General features: G+C 46.8%; 1 protein-coding gene across 1 annotated transcript in view; it reads left to right on the top strand.

Moving 5' to 3' along the window:
- Window positions 1-19,011, top strand: part of ONECUT2 (one cut homeobox 2) — a gene marked incomplete at both ends in the record, with an annotated part of 36,516 nt that extends 17,505 nt beyond the window's left edge. The window contains one exon of the mRNA XM_084252208.1: window positions 18,725-19,011. Coding sequence (XP_084108334.1) covers window positions 18,725-19,011 — 287 coding nt within the window. The remainder of the gene's footprint in view (window positions 1-18,724) is intronic.
- Window positions 19,012-19,467: the final 456 nt, after the last annotated feature.

Genomic DNA, 19,467 nt, shown 5'->3' on the forward strand with positions numbered 1-19,467 from the left:
TTGATTCTTAATGCGGGTGTTAAGAGCTGCCTTCCATTAGTGAGTCTGCCCCGGATAATGTGTTTATTTGCATCTTCCTTCTCTGCCTGGCCCCTAATGGTCTGGTACACAGAGGGCTACTTGAGCTGATTTATATGGATCTCAGTTGCTCTCATTTGTGCATACTTAATTCAGAGAGGTGATCACATTGATTTCCGAGCCTCACTTTTCCAGACATTGTACTAGCAGAGATACCTCAGCTGCTCTAACTACATTGTCTGAAAGGGGAAACATTTTAAACCTTTGGAAGCAATTTTGATGGACATTTCATTGTATTCTATAGTACTTACCTAATTAAATTTCCTTCACATTGAGGTCTGTTTAAAATTAAATTGAGAAATATTTTTGAGTTCCATTGGGCAGATAACTTCGTTTAGCAGGATTCATCCTGCATACATATGAATGGCATCCTATGAATCAATAGTCAGTGCTTATTCTTCCAGTAGAAATAAAGAAATGACACCCTTAGTTGGTAGATGTGGTCTCCTCTTAGTCATAACAAGGAATCCTGGTTACTGATCTTGTTTACCCTGTAATTCCAAAAACTCCTTGCATTTCTGCGTCTGTGGTTTCGGAGGCTGGTTTATTCAGTGCTGAGCATAGTGAACAGAATTAGAAACATTTTTCATGGCTTGGCTGGAGTCCTGGAGCTCCTATTTACAATCTCACCATCCAGCTGAAGGCAGCTAGCTTCCTTTGGGGCATACCGAAGTCTTATTTGCATAGCCGAGGGGTAGAATCCCTTATTGGGTTTAGAAGCAAATAGGATGAGTTGTGTGAGGAGTCATTCCCAGTGGAAGAAGTGTGATTTCCAGGGCTTTGTATCTTGCCAGCACGACTCAACAGCAAAGCCTTATCTCTGAGCTGTACCTACCCTGCTGCTGAAGACAAGAAAAACAGACCCTCCTAGTCTTTTATCCCTGCTCTCCTCCAGGGCCATTGAATTCTGTGGCAAGAGGACCTGGGCTGATAGAGCGGTAATTGGAGAGTTAGCATTTCATAAGCACTGCTTTAATACTTTTCTTTCTTTAAGTCCTAAGAACTGTTTTTTGTTGCATTGTTAATTGGCCTTTAAACATTTCAGAAGTCATTAGAATCTTCCAGGTCATCAAGATTTATCTTGTTTATCTCTGTTAGTCCATTCAGGCTCTTATAACACCAAAGACTGGGGAGCTTAGAAACAACACAAATTCATTCTTATTGTCCTGGAGACTGGCTGTCCGAGATCGGGGCCCCAGCATGGTTGAGTATGGGCCCTTATTGTGTCCTCATATGGCGGGCGGGGTTGGGGAGCTCTCTGGAGCCTTTTATAAGGCTCTCATCCTGCTTAGAAAGAGTCCATCCTGGTGACTTAAGTGCTCCCCAAAGGCCCCACCTGCTAACACCATCACCTTTAGGGTTAGGATTTCAACATGCGGATTTGGGGGTCATGAACATTCAGTCCATAGGAATTTCTGTGCCTCAAATAATAGCAGAGTCATCACAAGGTATTCTGAGTCTTCGATGAACTAATACATAGAGATGCTTCAAACAACTGGTACACAGTGACTAGCTTGCTAATTTTACTGCTGGTGTTATTATTATTACCACTGTTAATTCATCACTATTACCCATTGTAAGTTCTCTGTATGTAGGCAGACTGGGCCTGATCATCAACTCTTCCATACTTTATATGCATGAAGGGTATTGATAGCATGTGTTTTGGGGTTATATCCAGTTTGTGTCCCAGCTACGCCACCTAGTACTTCTGTGACTACAGACAGGTGATTAACTTCAGACAGAGTCTCAGTCACCCTCATTGTAAGAATGGTGCTAAGGTTGGTGCCAACAGCTAGTCAGTGTGCATTGGAAATGAGCTACCACAAAGGGCTCAGCATTGCACCTGGCACACTTACCCCTTATTTCCTCCATACTACAGATGCCACCGTGTTTCACCCAGATGTATCTAAATATTCAGCAAGTCATTTTCACTCATGGAATCAGTGATGAGAAAGATGGTCAGACACCACATTTGTCCCTGAATAAGCTATCTACAAGCAGGTCAGAAATGCAATAGTGCTATTTATATTTACATCCCCCATGTCCTTTAAGCACCTTCTTAGCTATTACAGGCATTTTGCTAAGCCTGTGCCTAGGACACTGAAGTCTCCTGTGCATCCAGCAGGTCCCCACTGAATCCTTACTGTGTGTTGGGATAAAGTCCACTGTGCCAATGTGATACATGTTGAGCACAAACTGCATTTGAGTTTTACAATTTTATATGTAAAAATTGCTGTTGGCTCAGCTCATCTGTCTTCATCATGATCAGTTTCAGGGGTCCTGTCAGATACTGGTCTCACATCCAGGTGCTCGTGAGACTAAAAATGCAGAGGAGGATGGTTTTCTTGTTGTCATCTCTTCTCTTTTAATGTCTGGGTCCTGCCTCTGTATTGTGTTCCCTAAATCCATTCACTGTGCATTTTCTTACCTAACACCCCAAAAGACTCCTGTTTCAGTTTACACCATCTTTAGTTCCAAAGCTAGCAGCCTAAACAAGCAAAGAATGTCCAAAGACATCCTGCTGTCATCTTTTCTAAAATTAAGGACTGTTGTGCTGATACAAGATTTTCTCAACACGCAACTGTGTTTAAACAGTCTCTAGAATCCTTTCCTGACCCCAAATTACTCCCAGGCATTAATTGTCCTAGTGGTTTCATGGCCACATTATTTCATATTCATTAGTGTTTTCATGAAAAATTATAAAACTAATTAGAGCAGCTTCCAGTTAATTCATTTGGTGATTCATTACTCTCTCCCCTCTTGGTGTTGTGCATGTGGTCATCCTGGAGAAAGCTTCCAAGGGGTAATTGCAGCTCTATTCCCTGAGTGATCGCCTAATGCCATTAGTTCTGATCCACAGGCACATCTCGGGCAGCTCTGATGGGGTCTGGTTACAGCTGCACCCTGTCCCTGCCCTTTGGATGCAGGGAGAGAGGGAAGCTGCAGTAAGGACTGGTCCTCGGAGGGAGTCCAGGGCCAGGGCAAGGGACGACCTGGAGAGACAGAAGAAGGGTTAGAGCCTCTGCAGGAGAGGCAAACATTCCTTTAAGCTCTTCTGGAACCTGAGGTGAGGACAGAATAGTGCCAAGAGAAATCTGCCTTGAGAATTTGTACCTGGGAGAGAACAAGGAAAGCAAATGCTTTTCACTTTTAGCAGATGTATGGCCAAGCTAGACGCTGGAATCCTGGTTCTCTTTCAGTGCCCTGGTGTCCAGCTTTTTCATTAAAATTTATTTGACCTCATGCCCATTGGGATGACTACTACCAAGAGAAACAATGAAAAGAGAATGACAAGTGGTGGATGTGGAGAAATTGGAAACCTTTGTGCACTATTGGTGGAAATGTACATATTATGTATGAATATAATATGGCAGTAACTCAAAAGCTTCAAAATAGGATTACTGTGTGATCCAGCAATAATCTTCTGGGTATGTACCCAAAGGAATTGAACAGAGGACCTCACAGAAATACATATAGGCCTTTGTTCATAGCAGAATAATTTTGTAAGTCAAAAGTTGGAAGCAACTCAAGTGTCTATCAATGGATAAATAAATAGTGGTATATACAAAAAATGGGGTATTATTCAGCCCTGAAAAGGAGAAATACTCTGGTACAACTTGGATGGACCTTGAGGACATTACTCTGAGTGAAATAATCCAGTCAAAAAATGCAAGTGCTGTGTGATTTCAGTTATATGAAATAGCTAGTGTGGACACTCATGGACAGAGGAGGTAGAATGGTCGTTGCCAGAGGCTGGGGAGTGGGATATGGGGATTTGTTTAAAGCTATAATGTTTTCCAGTTGGGAAATCCTGGAGATTGATTACACAGCATGTGTGAACCCACTTCACTCTAATGAACTGTACTCTTAAAAATGGTAATTTTTTTATGTTACCTGTTTCCCACATTTTTTTTAAAAGCTTGTCATTTCTATTTTAATGCTTGCTTAATTTAAAAATTAGACAACAGAAAAATATATTCTGCCATGCAAAGACAACCACATTCACGATGTGCTGTTATTAAAATCATTTTATAAGTACTTAAGTAGTGTGTATTAAAATATTCTCCTTGTAAAAAATCAGAATGTAATGATCAGGATAAAATCTGCGCTGCTACCTCCTGTAATCTCAGACTCCTTAACTTTCCAGTGCTGGCTCTTTTTATACCCCAGTCTGTCTATCCAATCACCTGCTGAAAGACATCTTGTTGGCTTCTAAGTTTTGTCAATTATGAATAAAAATGCTGTAAGTATCCATGTGAAAGTGTTGGTGTAGACAGCCATTTCAGCTCCTTTGGGTAGATCCCAAGGAAGGCAGTTGCTGAATTGGATGGTGAGAGTATGTTTAGTTTTGTATGACACCACCACACTTCCAAAGCAGTTTGCATCCCCACCAGCAATGAATGAGTGTTCTTGTTGCTTCACAGCCTCATCAGCATTTAATGTTGTCCATGTTCCAGATTTTGGGCATGCTGATGGGTATGTTGTGGTGTCTTGTGTTTTTTCTTTTTTTTACAGATTTATTTATTTATTTATATAAGCACTGGGTACAGTCAGAAGCATGGGAGGGTGAGAGAATTCACCAGAGCCAGAGCAGGGAGCAGAGCAGGCAGAAGGACCGAAGGACACTGCTGAGGGGAGCAGCGGGCGGCAGGAGAGGTCTGCGCGCCATGTGGGACCCTCCTCCGGTGGCCGGGGAGCAGCCGGGGATCAAACCGGCGCTGCAGAGGCTGCGGGCAGCTTCGCAACCCAGCGCTCAACCACTGCGCCACTGGGGAGACCCTGTCTTGTGTTTTTTCAATTTGCATTTCCCTAATGACACAGGATGGCAACATGTCTTCCTATGCCTGTTTGCCATCTGTGAAGTTCCTTTTGTGAGGTGTCTATTAAAGCCTCTGCCCCATTATTTAATCAGATTGCTTGGTTTTTTTTTAATTGTTGTTTTAAGAGTCCTATATATAATTTGAATTATCGTCCTTTATCAGAGCCATCTTTTGCAAATATTTTCTCTCAGTCTGTGGCTTATCCTGTAATTCTCTTAACATTGCCTTTTGCAAAGCAGAAATCCAGCTTATCAATTACTTTTTACACTGGTTGTGTCTTTGGTGTTGTATCTAAAAAGGCATCCCCATACCAAGGGTCATCTAGGTTTTCTCCCATCTTATCTTCTAGGAGTTTTAGTGTTTCATGTTTTCCACTTACATCTGTGGTCCATTTTAAGTTGATATTTGTGAAGGTTGCAAGGTTAGTGTCTAGATTCTTTTTTTTTTCCACATGTGGATGTCCACTTCCTCTACTACCACTTACTGAAGAGATTGTCTTTGATCAATCACATTGCCTTTGCTCCTTTGTCAAAGATCAGTTGACTGGATTTATGGGGGTCTTTGCTGGGCTCTCCATTCTGTTCCATTTTGGGCTCTCCAAAACCTCACTGTCTTGATCACTTAATAATAAGTCTTGAAGTTGTATAGCATCAGTCCTCCAGCTCTGCTCTTCTCCTTCAGTATTGGGTTGAAATTTTGGGGTGTTTTGCCTCTCCGTACAAACTTTATGTAGAATCATTTTGTCAATATCTGTAAAATAACTTGGGGTTTTAAATGGGATTGCATTGAGTCTGTTGATCGAATTGAGAGAAACTGAGACCTTGACAGTATCGAGTCTTCCTACTTGTGAACAAGAAATATCTCTCCATTTATTTTTCTCTTCTATTTCATTCACTAGAGTTTTGCGGCTTTTCTTATATAGGACGTGTGTGTGTGTACACTTAGATAAGAAACCCAAATTTTTTAAAGATTTATTTATTTATACATACAAGAACTGGGGTACAGGCTAGAGTTGTGGGGGGTGAGAGGATTCACCAGAGACAGAGTGAGGAACAGAACAGGCGGATCTACTGAAATACACTGCTGAGGGGAGTAGTGGGCGAGATAGGAGAGGTCTGCTGCGCCATGTGAGTAGCTCTCTGGCTGGGGATCGAACTCAAGCTGCAGTGGCTACAGATAGCTTCATAGGTTGCATCTTAACCCCTTGCACCACCAGGGAGGCCCGAAACCTAAATATTGTATTTGGGTGATTTTAATGTAAATGGTATTGTGTTTTTAGTTCCACTCGCTCATTGTTGGTGTATGGGAAACCAGCTGACTTTTGTATGTTAATCTCTATCCTGCAACATTGCTGTAGTGGCCTACTTGTTCCAGTATTTTTGTCAGTTCTTTTGGATTTTCTACATAAATGATCACATCATATGCAAAGTTGGCCAACTACCTTCTCAATTTGTGTAACTTTTATTTCCTGTTCTTGCCTTATTTTATTTTTATTTTATTTTTTTTATTTTACTTATACAAGCACTGGGTACAGTCAGAAGCGCGGGAGGGTGAGAGAATTCACCAGAGCCAGAGCGGGGAGCAGAGCAGGCAGAAGGACCGAAGCACACTGCTGAGGGGAGCAGCGGGAGGCAGGAGAGGTCTGCGCGCCATGTGGGACCCTCCTCTGGTGGCCGGGGAGCAGCCGGGGATGGAACCGGCGCTGCAGAGGCTGTGGGCAGCTTCGCAACCCAGCGCTCAACCGCTGCGCCACTGGGGAGGCCCCTTGCCTTATTTTAATAGCAGGAATTTCAGTATGATGTTGAAAGATGTGGTGAGCAGGGACATCCTTGCCTGGACCTGATCTTAGTGGGAAAACTTCAAGTTTTCCACCATTAAGTGTGACGTTTGCTTTAGTGTATACTTATGTCTGTGAGGAATTTCTTTTTGTAATGTGAGTTTGGGATCTAATTTTTTTTTCTTAAATAGATAGCCACTTAATCCAACACTAAATTGTGAGCAATCCATTCCTTTCTTATGGCTTTGAAATGCATCATTTTCTATTTTAAATTCATTTAAATACTTGAGTCTCTTTCTGGTCTACTTTCTGCTCTGTGGATCTATTAATTCGCATGTCAGCACCGCCATATTTAAATTACCTTTGCTATATAGATTTGATATCTGACAGGGCCTGTTTTCCCTCTTCATCTGTTGTTGCTACATTTTTTTAGCCTTCTTGTGTTTTAATTCTTCCAGAGAATCAGCTTCAATTTGTATTTCAGCCTTTAAAATTATAAAGAGCTCCACTTATCCACATCATTATTTATATCTTCCGGAAGGAAAAAATGTTTTAGTCTTGGTCTTCCTTTTGCTCATTACTGTTGTGAATGTTTTTTCTGTTGCATTTTCTAATAGGTAATAGCTGGGGCATAGAAAAACTACAGATTTTTTAAATTATTGTAAAACATGCATGTGAAGGAGTTCATAAAACTGAAATGGATAGCTTCATGAATTATCATAAAGCAAATTGAACATTGTCAGTACACCGAAGTAGCCATGTCTCCCTCCCTTAGCCAAAACCCTTAGCAAACCTGCCTTTTATAATAATCACCTCTTGACTTTGTTTCTTAGTTCTTAACACCCAAGTCTTTATCCCTAACCATTATAGTTTAGTTTTTCCAGTTTTTTAAATTTCATATAAATACACTCACCCCATGTACATTTCTTTGTGTCTGATTTTTTTGTTGATGCATCCTCCATGCTATATGTCTTTCTCATTTTCCTACAATTTTTTATCCTCATTTTTTAAAGATTTATTTTATTTATTTATGCATACAAGAACTGGGGTGCAGGCCAGATGTGTCGGGGGATGAGAAGATTCACCAGAAACAGAATAGGGAGCAGAACAGGTGGATCCACTGAAATACACTGCTGAGCGGAGCAGCGGGCAGGACAGGAGAGGTCTCCTGCACCATGTGGGTAGCTCCCTGGCCAGGGATTGAACTTGTGCTGCAGTGGCTGTGGATAGCTTCGTAGTGCTGAGACTTAACCCCTTGCGCCACTAGGGAGGCCCCTTTCTCATTTCTTACAGGTTTTTCATTACATGCTATTAGTACAGAATTCTATCTGCTTTCTTCTTAGTTATTTTCTGTTCCTGTGTTATAGAAGCCACATCTTTTGTATCCAATTGAGATGCCAAATGACTCTCTAAAATGTTCTTGACACTTCTGTAAGATATCTTCAGATGAATTTTCTCTGATGTTCAGGTGGTCTGTCTTTCTGTTTCCTAGTAATTTCTCATGTTTCCTTTTGTCCTATTTATTCATTCTCAAATGGGAAGAACCTAGTCTGGCCTGTTGTGGTCAGTAGAAAGGGTGTGTTTCCCTCACATCCTCCTTTCGAGATGTCTGTGCACTCACCCTTCCAGACCTGCTCTAACTCACCAGTTGGTACAGCGACCCCAGGTCCTAACATCTACCCAGCCTTCATGTAATTCAGTGTGGATTCATCTCTTGCAACCATCCCTGGTTGTTGACAAGTTATCAGTGGAGCATCAATCCAGACAGACTGCACATCAAAGCCTCTTGTCCCTGTGCCATCCAGCGCACCCTGGAAACCATACATCCCAGGTGTGACCCGCCACTGACATCCCTCTTCCACCTTCCCCTTTTTTTGCCCAGTTGTTTCCTGAGACTTGCAGTTCCCAACTGATAGGTGGAGGGGAGTGGACAGGACTCTGGTTGTTCAAGGCAAGTGGCAGCACTTGGTTTGTACTTCTGAACAGCGGGAAAACTCAGGTGCCCTTTTTTCCAGCCAGCTGCTATTTCTCAATCCAGTGTCACTGGATTTGTGTTTAGGAGAAAGTTTTTCAGAAATGCCTCTCCAACGGGTTGCCTGCTGTCCTGGATTTCAGTTTGATGAGCTTTATCTTTAATTCTAGGTCTTTGATCCTTTTAGCGGGAAGTTAGGAGAGACTGCACCAAGTTCTCCTAGCTATTTTAAGCCAGGCATTTCTATACAGAATGAAACATGTATTAGCAACTCCTGACTCTCTGGGTAGATTGCAGGAATGCAGCTCAGCAGCAGAACTAAGGCCTCTCTTTGCAGGATTCCTCCTAGGCAGACTAGCTCACCAAAGGCTGAGCACTCCAAAAGGACGTGTTCTAATAGCCAAATGGGAAATAGCCCTCCTGGGTAGAAGTCAAAGTTCTGTCACTAACTATGGTTGTTCAGTGTTGGGCAAATCATGTCACCTCTGAGAGTCTGTCTTGTATCTAAACTAAAGTATCAGACCTTCGGGTGGTGAAGCATGGAGACTTTTGGTGGCGAACATAGTGTAAGTTCTACGGAGATTGAATTATAATCTGTACACCTCTGTGATATTACAAACCAATGTTACTTCAATAAACATTTTTAACATAATAATAAAAAATTGGACTGAATGGTCTCAAAGTTCTGTCCCTCTAGCTCCCAGTGGTTTTGCCCAGTTGGCCTGCATATCTGCTACTAGAGACCTGTTGGGGCGCTTCTTTTGCTCTCAGTTCCTGCTGAAAGGGAAGCCAAGGTAGAGGGCACATCAGCAGTAGATGTGCAGACTCCCAGGCATGTGATGAGTAGACAGAACCTGCCAGAAAGGTACAGCTGGAGGAACTGGGACAGCTGGAGCCTTAGAGACCAGGTGTGCTTCTCTGGAAGTTGCTCCCTCCCCTTGGAAATGCTCCCCCAGGCCACCCCCAGCCTTTCTCAGACCTCATCTGTGCATAAGAAAGTTGACAGACATCCAAGGGCCTCCATTTCCTGAATCCTTTGCAGTGACTTTGTATTGAAGGTAAGAAATAAGAACAGGAAATAAAACTTGTTTTCTGCAAAGAATATCCTTGAGGCACAGGAACCAAGAATGGTGACTGGCTGGCTGCCCTTCACAGGACAAGAACTGGGCATGGGCAGCTGCAGTCACACTTGCTTATGACCCTCTTAACACCCTACTGAAAGCGAGGAGGAAGGTGGAGGAAGAGCAGAAAATTTTCATTTCTCATCCACACTTCCCAAATGAAAGGAAGGGGGTACTGCAGCTAATACCCAGAGGGTCAAAAATTTGCCCATGTTAGACGCGAAGCCTGAGGAATGGCTCAGACCTTTTGAGGGAAACACCAAACTTCCGGGGGCCCCTGACATCCCTGCATTGGGTACATGAACCCCCCCTTCCAGAGTCTCCAGATGGAGGGGTATGTGCGCATGCTCATGGTGCATGGCCCCCTGCTCCCCATTCCTTCTACCCCCTCTCCCTTCTCCTTGTTCCTCCTGCTCCCTCATCCCCCTGCCTGTAGTATGTGCCTGCTAAGCCAGGCAGCAGCTCTCTTTCTGGCACGTAGGCCATTCATCCCACAGTACCCTGGGTGTCCAAGGTAATTTGCCAAATGGCTCGGGGGTTTGTCTTGCCAGGGCTTTGCCTGCACTCACAATTAGAAAGGAGTAAACAGAGGCAGAAAACCTCATCAGCCAAGAATGGCTCCAGATCCATTTGCGTGCTTGTCCTCCTGTCTCTGCTCTTGGCCTCCCAAATGGAAGTCGGTCTGGATGTCACTGGCTCCACTGCCCGAGTGGATTGGCATCTGGTCCGTGAGGAAAGCCAGCTCCCAACCTGGAGACAAAGCCATTAAGTTTCCTGTCTGACTCAGGCCAGGGACATTTGAAGAAATGAGGGTAGAGTTTAGCTCTCAAGGGCCAAGTTCACGGAACTGGCTCCACAGTAATCTGACCAAGGTGGCCTTCAGTAATAAGGTCAGGAACCACACGAGGCCAGGAAGACTACAAAACATCTCACTGCAAACTATTTATAGTTTCCAAATTTTGGAGACCACAAGATAATCACATAATGCTTTGAAAAGATGGTGTCCCTTGCAGCCCCTCTCCAGCCTCAGCCTTCCCCGTCCAGGTGGGTGGTCTGTGCACCTGACACCCTCTGGCCTTCAATGACCACTGCTTAGAGCCTGTACCCCAAATCTGTGTGCTAGACTCCCCCTTTCCACATCCCTGTAATGCTGTGCCCGCACCTGGCCCTTTGCTGCTGGCCTGAGAAGTGGGCATTGCTAAGATTTATCAGTGCTGATGGCTTCCTGGGCATTAAATATGCACTATCAGAGTAGGTAACTGCTATACTTGCTTCCCCTGTTTGAATGCAAGGAATCTGTTATTATTTTTAAAGCTCTTGGAAACCAAATTGGGCTTGCTAGTCTCTCTGTTCCGAGGGACCACCTCTTCAGAGCAGGGAGGTAAAAAAGGGAGTTTCTTTTTTCTTCTTCTTCAAAAACCCCATAGGTTTCTCGGGAAATGAGGTTGGAGGTACAGATGTGAACTTATGTTTGTCATTGATCTTTCCAACACACCTGCAGCCCCTGGGCCCTCCTTGGAGTGTGTTCTCCTTGCTGGAGAGGGTCACTCCCCCCGCCCCCACCGCTTTGCACAAATCCTTGTAAGAGGCAGCTTCAGGCTCTCCAGCGAAAGATGGAAATGATTCTCCTACAGGCATGGTTTCAAACCCATCCACTTGGAGGTTAAGTGTCTGTGCTGACAAATGCAAAGCCTGATGACTTCCTACCCTGCCCCCACCCCATGCCCTGTAAGATCACATCGAACTATTCAGGGAAAGTATTTACTGAATGCAAGGGGAATAGAGCACTCCTGCATTATTTATTATGGGCTAACAATACTATCATAGGTAGAATGTATCTGGACATAAATTAGTGATATTAGGAAACACCAGTGGTCCACAACCTATTAGGTTCTCCGACACATGTGAAAACGCATCACATCTTACCTTTACAGCAAGGCTGGGGCTTGGCTATGAGACAACTTGACAACAAAAACAAAAATCTTTAACCTTTCATTTGCCATTAACCCTAGAGGCAATTCAACTACCATTGAGTAAATCTTGGAAAGCCATTTCAGATTATGAATTCTTAATTTCACCTTTGTAGACACCTTTTTCTTTCTCGACGATGAGAGACACAATAATGGCATTTACTGTGCACCTACTGTGTGCCCAGGGTTACAGCTAGCCTCTTGATGTTCTGGAGTGATGGTGTAGAGTGAGTGATTTAATCAGGCTTTTTGCACCATTGGCTTCTGTGGCTATCACCTGCAGCCTTGATCGTGTTGATGCAGAAGTCTCTTGGGAGTGTGGATACAGGGCACGTGTGCCTGATTGTGGACACCAGGAGCATGAGTGTACACACATGCGTAAGTGTGCACATCTGAGCTTAGAGGCCAGGGATATAAGGGCAGCATCCATCAGTGACAGAGGACAGCAACAGCTATGAGGGGGAGGGGACTATGCAAGAATGCCAGAGAAAGCCCAGAGAAAAGAGCGTATAGAGATTCACAGGGGGCTCAAGTTGCTGTCTCCCTGCTGACCTGTTTCCGCTGCTTCCATTAAAACCTGTGAAAATGATGCCAAGAGCTCCAGAAGTCTTCCAATTGCTAGAACTGACGGTGAACCTTCCCAGCCTGGGGTGGTTGCAAAACAGATGGGCATTAGTATCCCCATTTTATTGATTTTTAAAGATTTATTTATTTATGCATACAAGAGCTGGGGTGCAGGCCAGAGGTGCGGGGGGGGGGGGTTAGGGGATTCACCAGAGACAGAGTGGGGAGTAGAACAGGCAGACTGACTGAAATATACTGCTGAGGGGAGCAGTGGTGAGACAGGAGAGGTCTGCTGCACCATGAGGGTCACCTGGCCAGGGATCGAACTCGTGCTGCAGAAGCTGCAGATAGCTTTATAGTGCTGATGCTTATCCCCTTGCACTACCAGAGAGGCCCCAGTATCCCCATTTTAAATATGAGGAAACAGGCTAGTAAGTGGCCAATGAAGAATTGAGGCCAGTCTGGATTCTTACCCTATCTTTGACTTGCCCCTCAGGCAGGAAGACCAAGTTTGTTCTCGCCCATCAATTATCTATCGCCACAATAATGCCACATAATACGGAACCACAAACTTCTGCGGGGCATAAAGGCATAAACTTTACTTTTGCTCTGGGGTCTCTGGTCAGCTGGTGATGAGCTTTGCTCTAGTGGTCTCAGCTGGGCTGGCGCCTTGCTGGCAGCGACTGGGGCGGGATATTCCTCACGTGGCTCCAGGCAGAGCTCCGAGAACATGAACCACACACGTGGACTCTGGAAGCCCTGGGCTCAGAAGTTACCCTCCTGTCCGCCACATTCAGCTGGCCATCAGCAATGACACTGCCAGCCCAGAGCCCTGGGGAAGGGGAGCAGACTCCTTGGGGGGACCAGGAGGGGGATGGTATTGGAAGGGGAAGAACTAGGGCCCATTTGCAGTGAATGAGCCTCAGTTCCTGCGTGTGGAGCTGCATGCTGCTTGTTGGCACGTCCTTCGATTAAACCTCTACCTCTGCCTCCTGCTCTCAGAACCCTCTCTAGCGGCCTCTTCTTACACTCAGGGCAGAAAGGCTGCCGGGAAATTTAAAGGGGTCCAAGGGGGAAGGGGCAGTCAGTCTGGCAGGAATTACATCCTCAGCGGGCTTGATCAAAGCAGGGCCATCAGCACGAGCCCCCAGGTAAAGGGGCATCTAGAGGGATGGGCAGCAGCCATTCCGGACATCTGCGAACCACACACAGGCCTCACCCACACCTGACATGGGTGCCTCTTCCAGATTCCCTTCGGGCGTGGGTGCGCCTTTGCCCAGCCCAGGCATCTTCAGCCGGCACGCTTTGCTTGCGGACGCCGTGCTCTAACCCTGGGATCAGGAGGTGATGTTAGAGGTGGGGGCGGGGCTGGGTGAGCTGGGAAGGGGTGAGTAGGGGACGGGGTCACCCGGTCAAAGGTGAGGAGGGCTGCCCAGAAAGCTCTTAAAAAAGAAGCAATAAGCAAGAGTGGAGAGGAAACAGGCAAGACAGGAGTTTAAAAACCCGATCTAAAAGCCCAGAGACGAGAGGACAAGCCAGGAGACCAGCGACTCCAGACCTTGGAGACCAAACCAGACCACACTTGCCCTGCTGCTAACTCAGGAGGCTGCCTCCCACCAGCCAAGACTTCACGAGGCCCTATGAATTTAAAGACACCACTCCAAACCTGGAAGTTTCTCTTCTAGGAAGGAAGCAGAGCTCCCAATTCTATTCTCCACTAGGTAGATGGGGTGTGTCCCCAAGAAACACCTCTGGGGGGCCTCCCTGGTGGCGCAAGGGGTTAAGACACAACCTATGAGGCTGTCCGCAGCCTCTGCAGCACGTGTTCGATCCCCGGCCTGCCAGGGAGCTACCCACATGGCACAGCAGACCTCTCCTGACTCCCCCGCTGCTCCCCTCAGCAGTGTACATCAGTCAATCTGCCTGTTCTGTTCCCCGCTCTGTCTCTGGTGAATCCTCTCACCCCCTGCACCTCTGGCCTGCACCTCACCCCAGCTCTTGTATGCATAAATAAATCTTTTTTAAAAGAGAGAGAGAGAGAGAGACACCTATGGGACGCCAGAGGCAGAGCAGAGCCTGTACAATAGCTCAGGTGTAACGATGCACAGATAATTCTGACCCCTGCAGGAGATGAGGGTGCATGTCACTGAAAAAGCATTTCCTTGTTTGGGAAAATGAGTGAAATTGTTCCAGGCAGAGGGAGGACCGCGGAGGCCAATCCATCCCAGAGGTGGGGAGGATCTGACCATTTTCTCCAGCCCAGTCTGCGAGAGAGAGGAAGGCACAGTGCCCAGGCCCAGGTCACACAGCTGCTAACAGCAGAGCCAGGCTCTGAGCTGAGAACCACGGGAACTGCCCTGCCCCTCGCTCAGCGTAATCTCTCTCCACCGGTTTTCTCAAGAAAAATAAAACTACAAATAAGGATTATGGCTTCCAAGTCATAGGATTGTAATTCATTGTTACGAGACATTGTTCTTTCCTGTTAAATGAGGCTGCTGTGCGGGACAGGGGAGGGGCCTTCCAGAGCAAATAATCCTGAGGTAAATCAGTGGGTGAATTCTCCACAAATAAACAGGATGTCCCAGCCCAGCACAGCCTGTTCAGCAGGGGCCTGGGGACATGAATCAAAATCCCAGTAGCATGAGGAGTTTCGGCTTCAGAGCAGGGAGGACCGAGGAGTCTGACCCTGTGTTGGGTCCCCCAACCTTCCTGGCCTCCCCAGGACTGACTGGGACTGGGCAAGGGTGTTCAGAATTAAGTCCCAGCTCGGACACTTCTTGTGTCTGCCCGAGCACATCACTGACCAGCAAAATGGGGATTCACACCTCTGCCCACCTTTCTCTCTGAGGGGTTGTGGAAAGAGTTCTGATGGACTCCACATCTTGGCTTCAGCTCAGCCTCACCTCATGAAACTTACCAGGCAGACCCTAAAGTTCTACCCCTCAGTGATGAGGACCAAGTTAAGGCAGATGAAAATGGCCCCTTGAAGAACTGAAGCCTGTGGGGCCATGTGTCAATACATGGTTCCAGGATGACCCCAGCCTGGACCTGCCTCACAGAACCGACTAGATGCTGTCTTCGTTACCCTGCGCACACATACAGCACTCATTCTCACAGACAACACGCACATATACACTCCCACATATACTCACATACATACCCTGACATTGACATACACACAACACATGCACCACAATGCACACACTCACACCACACATACATTTGTGCTCTCACACACACACACACAGACATACACACACCCCTGAGGTCACTCCGTCCTGTGTCCAGACTCCCCGAGGAAGGACTAAAGGGAAAAACCAGGCAGGTAGCTGGTAGGGGGCCCCTGCTGCTGCCTCCTTTGCTCTTTTCCCTTCGGCTCTGCCTTCTTTTCCCCTCCCGTCCAGCGCAACAGCCCTCTACCCTTCAGTTTGCAAATATCCAAAGACCTTTGCCACAGGAAGGAAAACTAGCTGCAGGTGGAATAGGAGCCTTTATTGTTACAACACAGTCATCGACGTTGTGGTCAGCTCCGCAACCCAGTCAAGAGTGAAAGGAAGACATAGGATGACCACGTTTCCGTGCCCCTGGCATGTCCCTCCCTGCCTCGCCTCCCTCCACGTCCCTTCCTGACTGTCACCTGGCTGCATGCTCTGACCACACACCTTCCTGCTGCCCTGGGGCAGTGCTGCGGCCGGGAGCGACTGACCACATAGGATGCTAGGATTGTGGGGAGAAGGAATGGTCACTTGCAGACAGTTTTTGTCTCTCATGTGGTTTGGAAAGCTCAGCCAGGGGAGCGGCGTGTCGTTGGAGATGTGCTTTCTTTGTCAAGTTTCTGACTCTCTGAGGGAGAGAACGTGGCGGCCACCACCAAATGCACAACCTGGGACCACAAGGTCACAGGAAGGGCTTGTGGCCTGACCAGCGCGCTCTTCTTATTTCACCCTGTGTTTTGGAAAATGTGTCTCCCCAAGACCCTGCGTCTTTGGCGACAACTGACAGTTCCCTGTGTTATTGATCACAGACGCGTCTCCTGGTATCTACCTGCAAGATCTAGTCCACAGGAGGGGCCATTACCAGCCTGAGTCGTTCCTGTACTGCCCCCAAAGTGGGCAAGGGGTGAGGGAGGCACTGTGGCCCCCGCAGGCAGGTAGCTTCCCTGTAAATAAGCAAATGGTCTCCCCACTTCCCATGTCAGGAAAGACTGAGGGCTTTTGGCTTTCCTGGTCCTGCCTCGCTGTCACTCAGTGCACCCATCAAACCACAGCCCGCCCCCCCTGCTTTCCTCGTAGCAGAGGGAGGAGAAGCAGATCCAGTGGCCCACCAGGGAGGCCCACAGGAGGCCATGCTAGCCTCTCACAGGGAAAGAACTTCCCTTGAGCGGCTGGAGCCCAGGGGCCTCGTGCACACACACCGCTGACGCGCACCGGCTCGGGTCTAACATGCACTCCCGGGCGTCGGGAGCTACGTGGCATTTTCCTAGCTGTTTGTGGATGGGTATTTCACTGCAGGCTGCCATTTTTGAAACAAAACCATTTGCTCTCTTTTGATGGTGCCTATGGGAAAAGCTGGCTTCACACCTTGGTTCTGAGCAATTCTGAGGTTCACAGCCCCATCCTCGCTTCCAGACATCATTCGCCCTGAGGCTTTCAAAGCAGGTGTTTTCCCTCTAGCTTTTATTTTCTTTCAGCTCCTGACCAATTGCTTTTGTGTGGAAGAATGTGGGGTCAGTACTTGTGTTTATTTCCTTATTGCACCCCAAAAAAATCATGTGGTGGCAACTGCCAGCTGTAAGGATTTGGGGCAGGTGACACACCTCCTGCTTCATTATTTTGGGCACTTGGACTTGCTGTACATTTGTAGAACACAGAGTACAGCTTGGCCTTTGTTGTTTTGGATTTGGGTGGCCTTGGGAAGCTGTTGGGAAGGCAGATACAGGATCTATTGATCAGTTCTTTCTCTGCAATTTGCTGAACACTGAAGCTTTTGCATTTTCTCTTACAGTAAGTGTGTGTGTGTATTTGTATAAAACCAAATATAATCTGACAGAGTGACATGAACTTGTACCAGCCCTGTCTAAACACCCTGTGAAAAGCACAAAGCATTATCTGCAGAATAATCAATATTGGTATGAAAATTTAGAGCCACATGGTTAATCCAAAGGAACATGAATTGACAGAGGACCTCGGCCAGTGTTTGGAGAAGATATTTGCCTGGATTTTGTTATCAGGATATCACCATGTAGCACTATTTGTTCAGAATCCTCCAGATGGAGGCTTGGCACCAGGCATCCCAGGAGCTCAGGCAGGGACAGTAGCCTGGGGACTGAAGTGCAGTGTGGTCAAGCCTGGCCCCAGCTCCCTCCTGGCCTTTCCCCACCAGCTCTGCCAAGGATGCAAACACCCCCGGGGCGAGGGGTTTTCTTTCACTGTCTGTGACCCATGTTCTCATGCCTGAATTCACGATTGGTGTGCACTGTATTAAATAACCCTTACAAGTCACTTTTCTGAGTCCAAATCCATCTGTGAGGTGTAAAATCCCCGAAAGAGTCAAAACATGTGCCAAGCATACATTTATATCCGGGCCTCCGATAAAGAGCAGGTCAGGAACGCGACACAGGCCAGACTCTGCCTTCTAGGAATCTGTATACAGAGGTGGTGACACAGAAACCAGTGTCCTGACTCCATAGTTCAGTCCAGCTGTAGATGCCACATCTGCTAAGTCAGAGACTCTGCATTTACTAATTGACACGTCTGCGACCTTGAGGTGCGGTGGTTGTGACTTTGGGCTCCTCTCCACCTTCAGCCTGCTGTTCTTGCACTGGCTTTCACTTCTGGCCAGAATGGGCTTGGCTAAACCAAGCTTTTCATAGACTTTCCATGTTTTTTTTTTCTTTTTTCAAAAGTCTGGAGGAATATTGGCTTGGGATACCATCATTCTGTCACTTCTCTTTTCGTTCTGTTAACAACTGTTTTAGTCACATGGGTAGAAACTTTGACTTTAAAAAGTTTGACTCCAGAGAGCAGTGGCAGCAATTCTAGAGGGCCACGACAAAAGAGGCACTGCCTCTCCAGGCTCCCCCTGGGGGATCTGGCCTCAGAGGTCCTGATTTCAGAGATGAAGAATGTTAGGAGTGTGCTGGCGGGTGGCGGGTAGCGGGTGGGGGTGAGAGGAAGCCACTGCAATTGGCTCAAAACCAGACCGCGTCCACCAGTCCTGCTGTTCTCTGTCGTGCCCCTTCCTCTACCTGCCGATGCCTTCCATCACCCAGAGATGGCCCGGGAAGGCTGGTTATTGACAGCTGGGCAATTTGCACAATAAAGTTTAACGGTTTACATCCCCTTGTACGACTCTGTCGATGTTTTCAATGGATCACCGTCTCACATGTGTACTGACTCCCCTCCTTCTCTTTCCCTTTCAAGCGTGCAAACGCAAAGAGCAAGAACCAAACAAAGACAGGAACAACTCCCAGAAGAAATCCCGCCTGGTGTTCACCGACCTCCAACGCCGAACACTCTTTGCCATCTTCAAGGAGAACAAACGTCCTTCCAAAGAGATGCAGATCACCATCTCCCAGCAGCTGGGCCTGGAGCTCACAACCGTCAGCAACTTCTTCATGAACGCCCGGCGCCGCAGCCTGGAGAAGTGGCAGGACGACCTCAGCACAGGGGGCTCCTCGTCCACCTCCAGCACTTGTACCAAAGCGTGACAGGGGGACTCTCAGGGGGGCACGCCACCTCCAAATGAGGACAACAGATACCAAAAGAAAACACAAAGGAGAAAAAAAAAAAAAACGCCGGTTTCATAGCTGGGGCCCTTCACTGGTGATTTGAAAGCACAATTCTCTTGAAAAGAAGCTTCTAGTCTAGCTGTAATCATAGGCCAGGTGTTCTTTTTGTTTGTTTGTTTTCAATGGCTATGGAGTCCAAGTGCAAGCTGAAAATTAATCTCTTTGAGCCGGACATTGTCTTCTGAGCATGCTAAGCATCCCAGAAATCCAAATGGGGCCTTCCTGGAGTGAGTTAACTTCAGTGGGGTGTCAACAAAACTCAGGATTGCTTAAAATGTCAACAGTCCCACTTCGGGTCCTGTCAACCTCTAGCAGTCGAAGTTCCCACAAATAATTGCCGGAATTTGGCCTGTGTAAGGACTCCGCGTTTGGGCT

This window comes from Talpa europaea, assembly GCF_964194135.1.
Source record: "Talpa europaea genome assembly, chromosome: 13".
Taxonomy (NCBI): domain Eukaryota; kingdom Metazoa; phylum Chordata; class Mammalia; order Eulipotyphla; family Talpidae; genus Talpa; species Talpa europaea.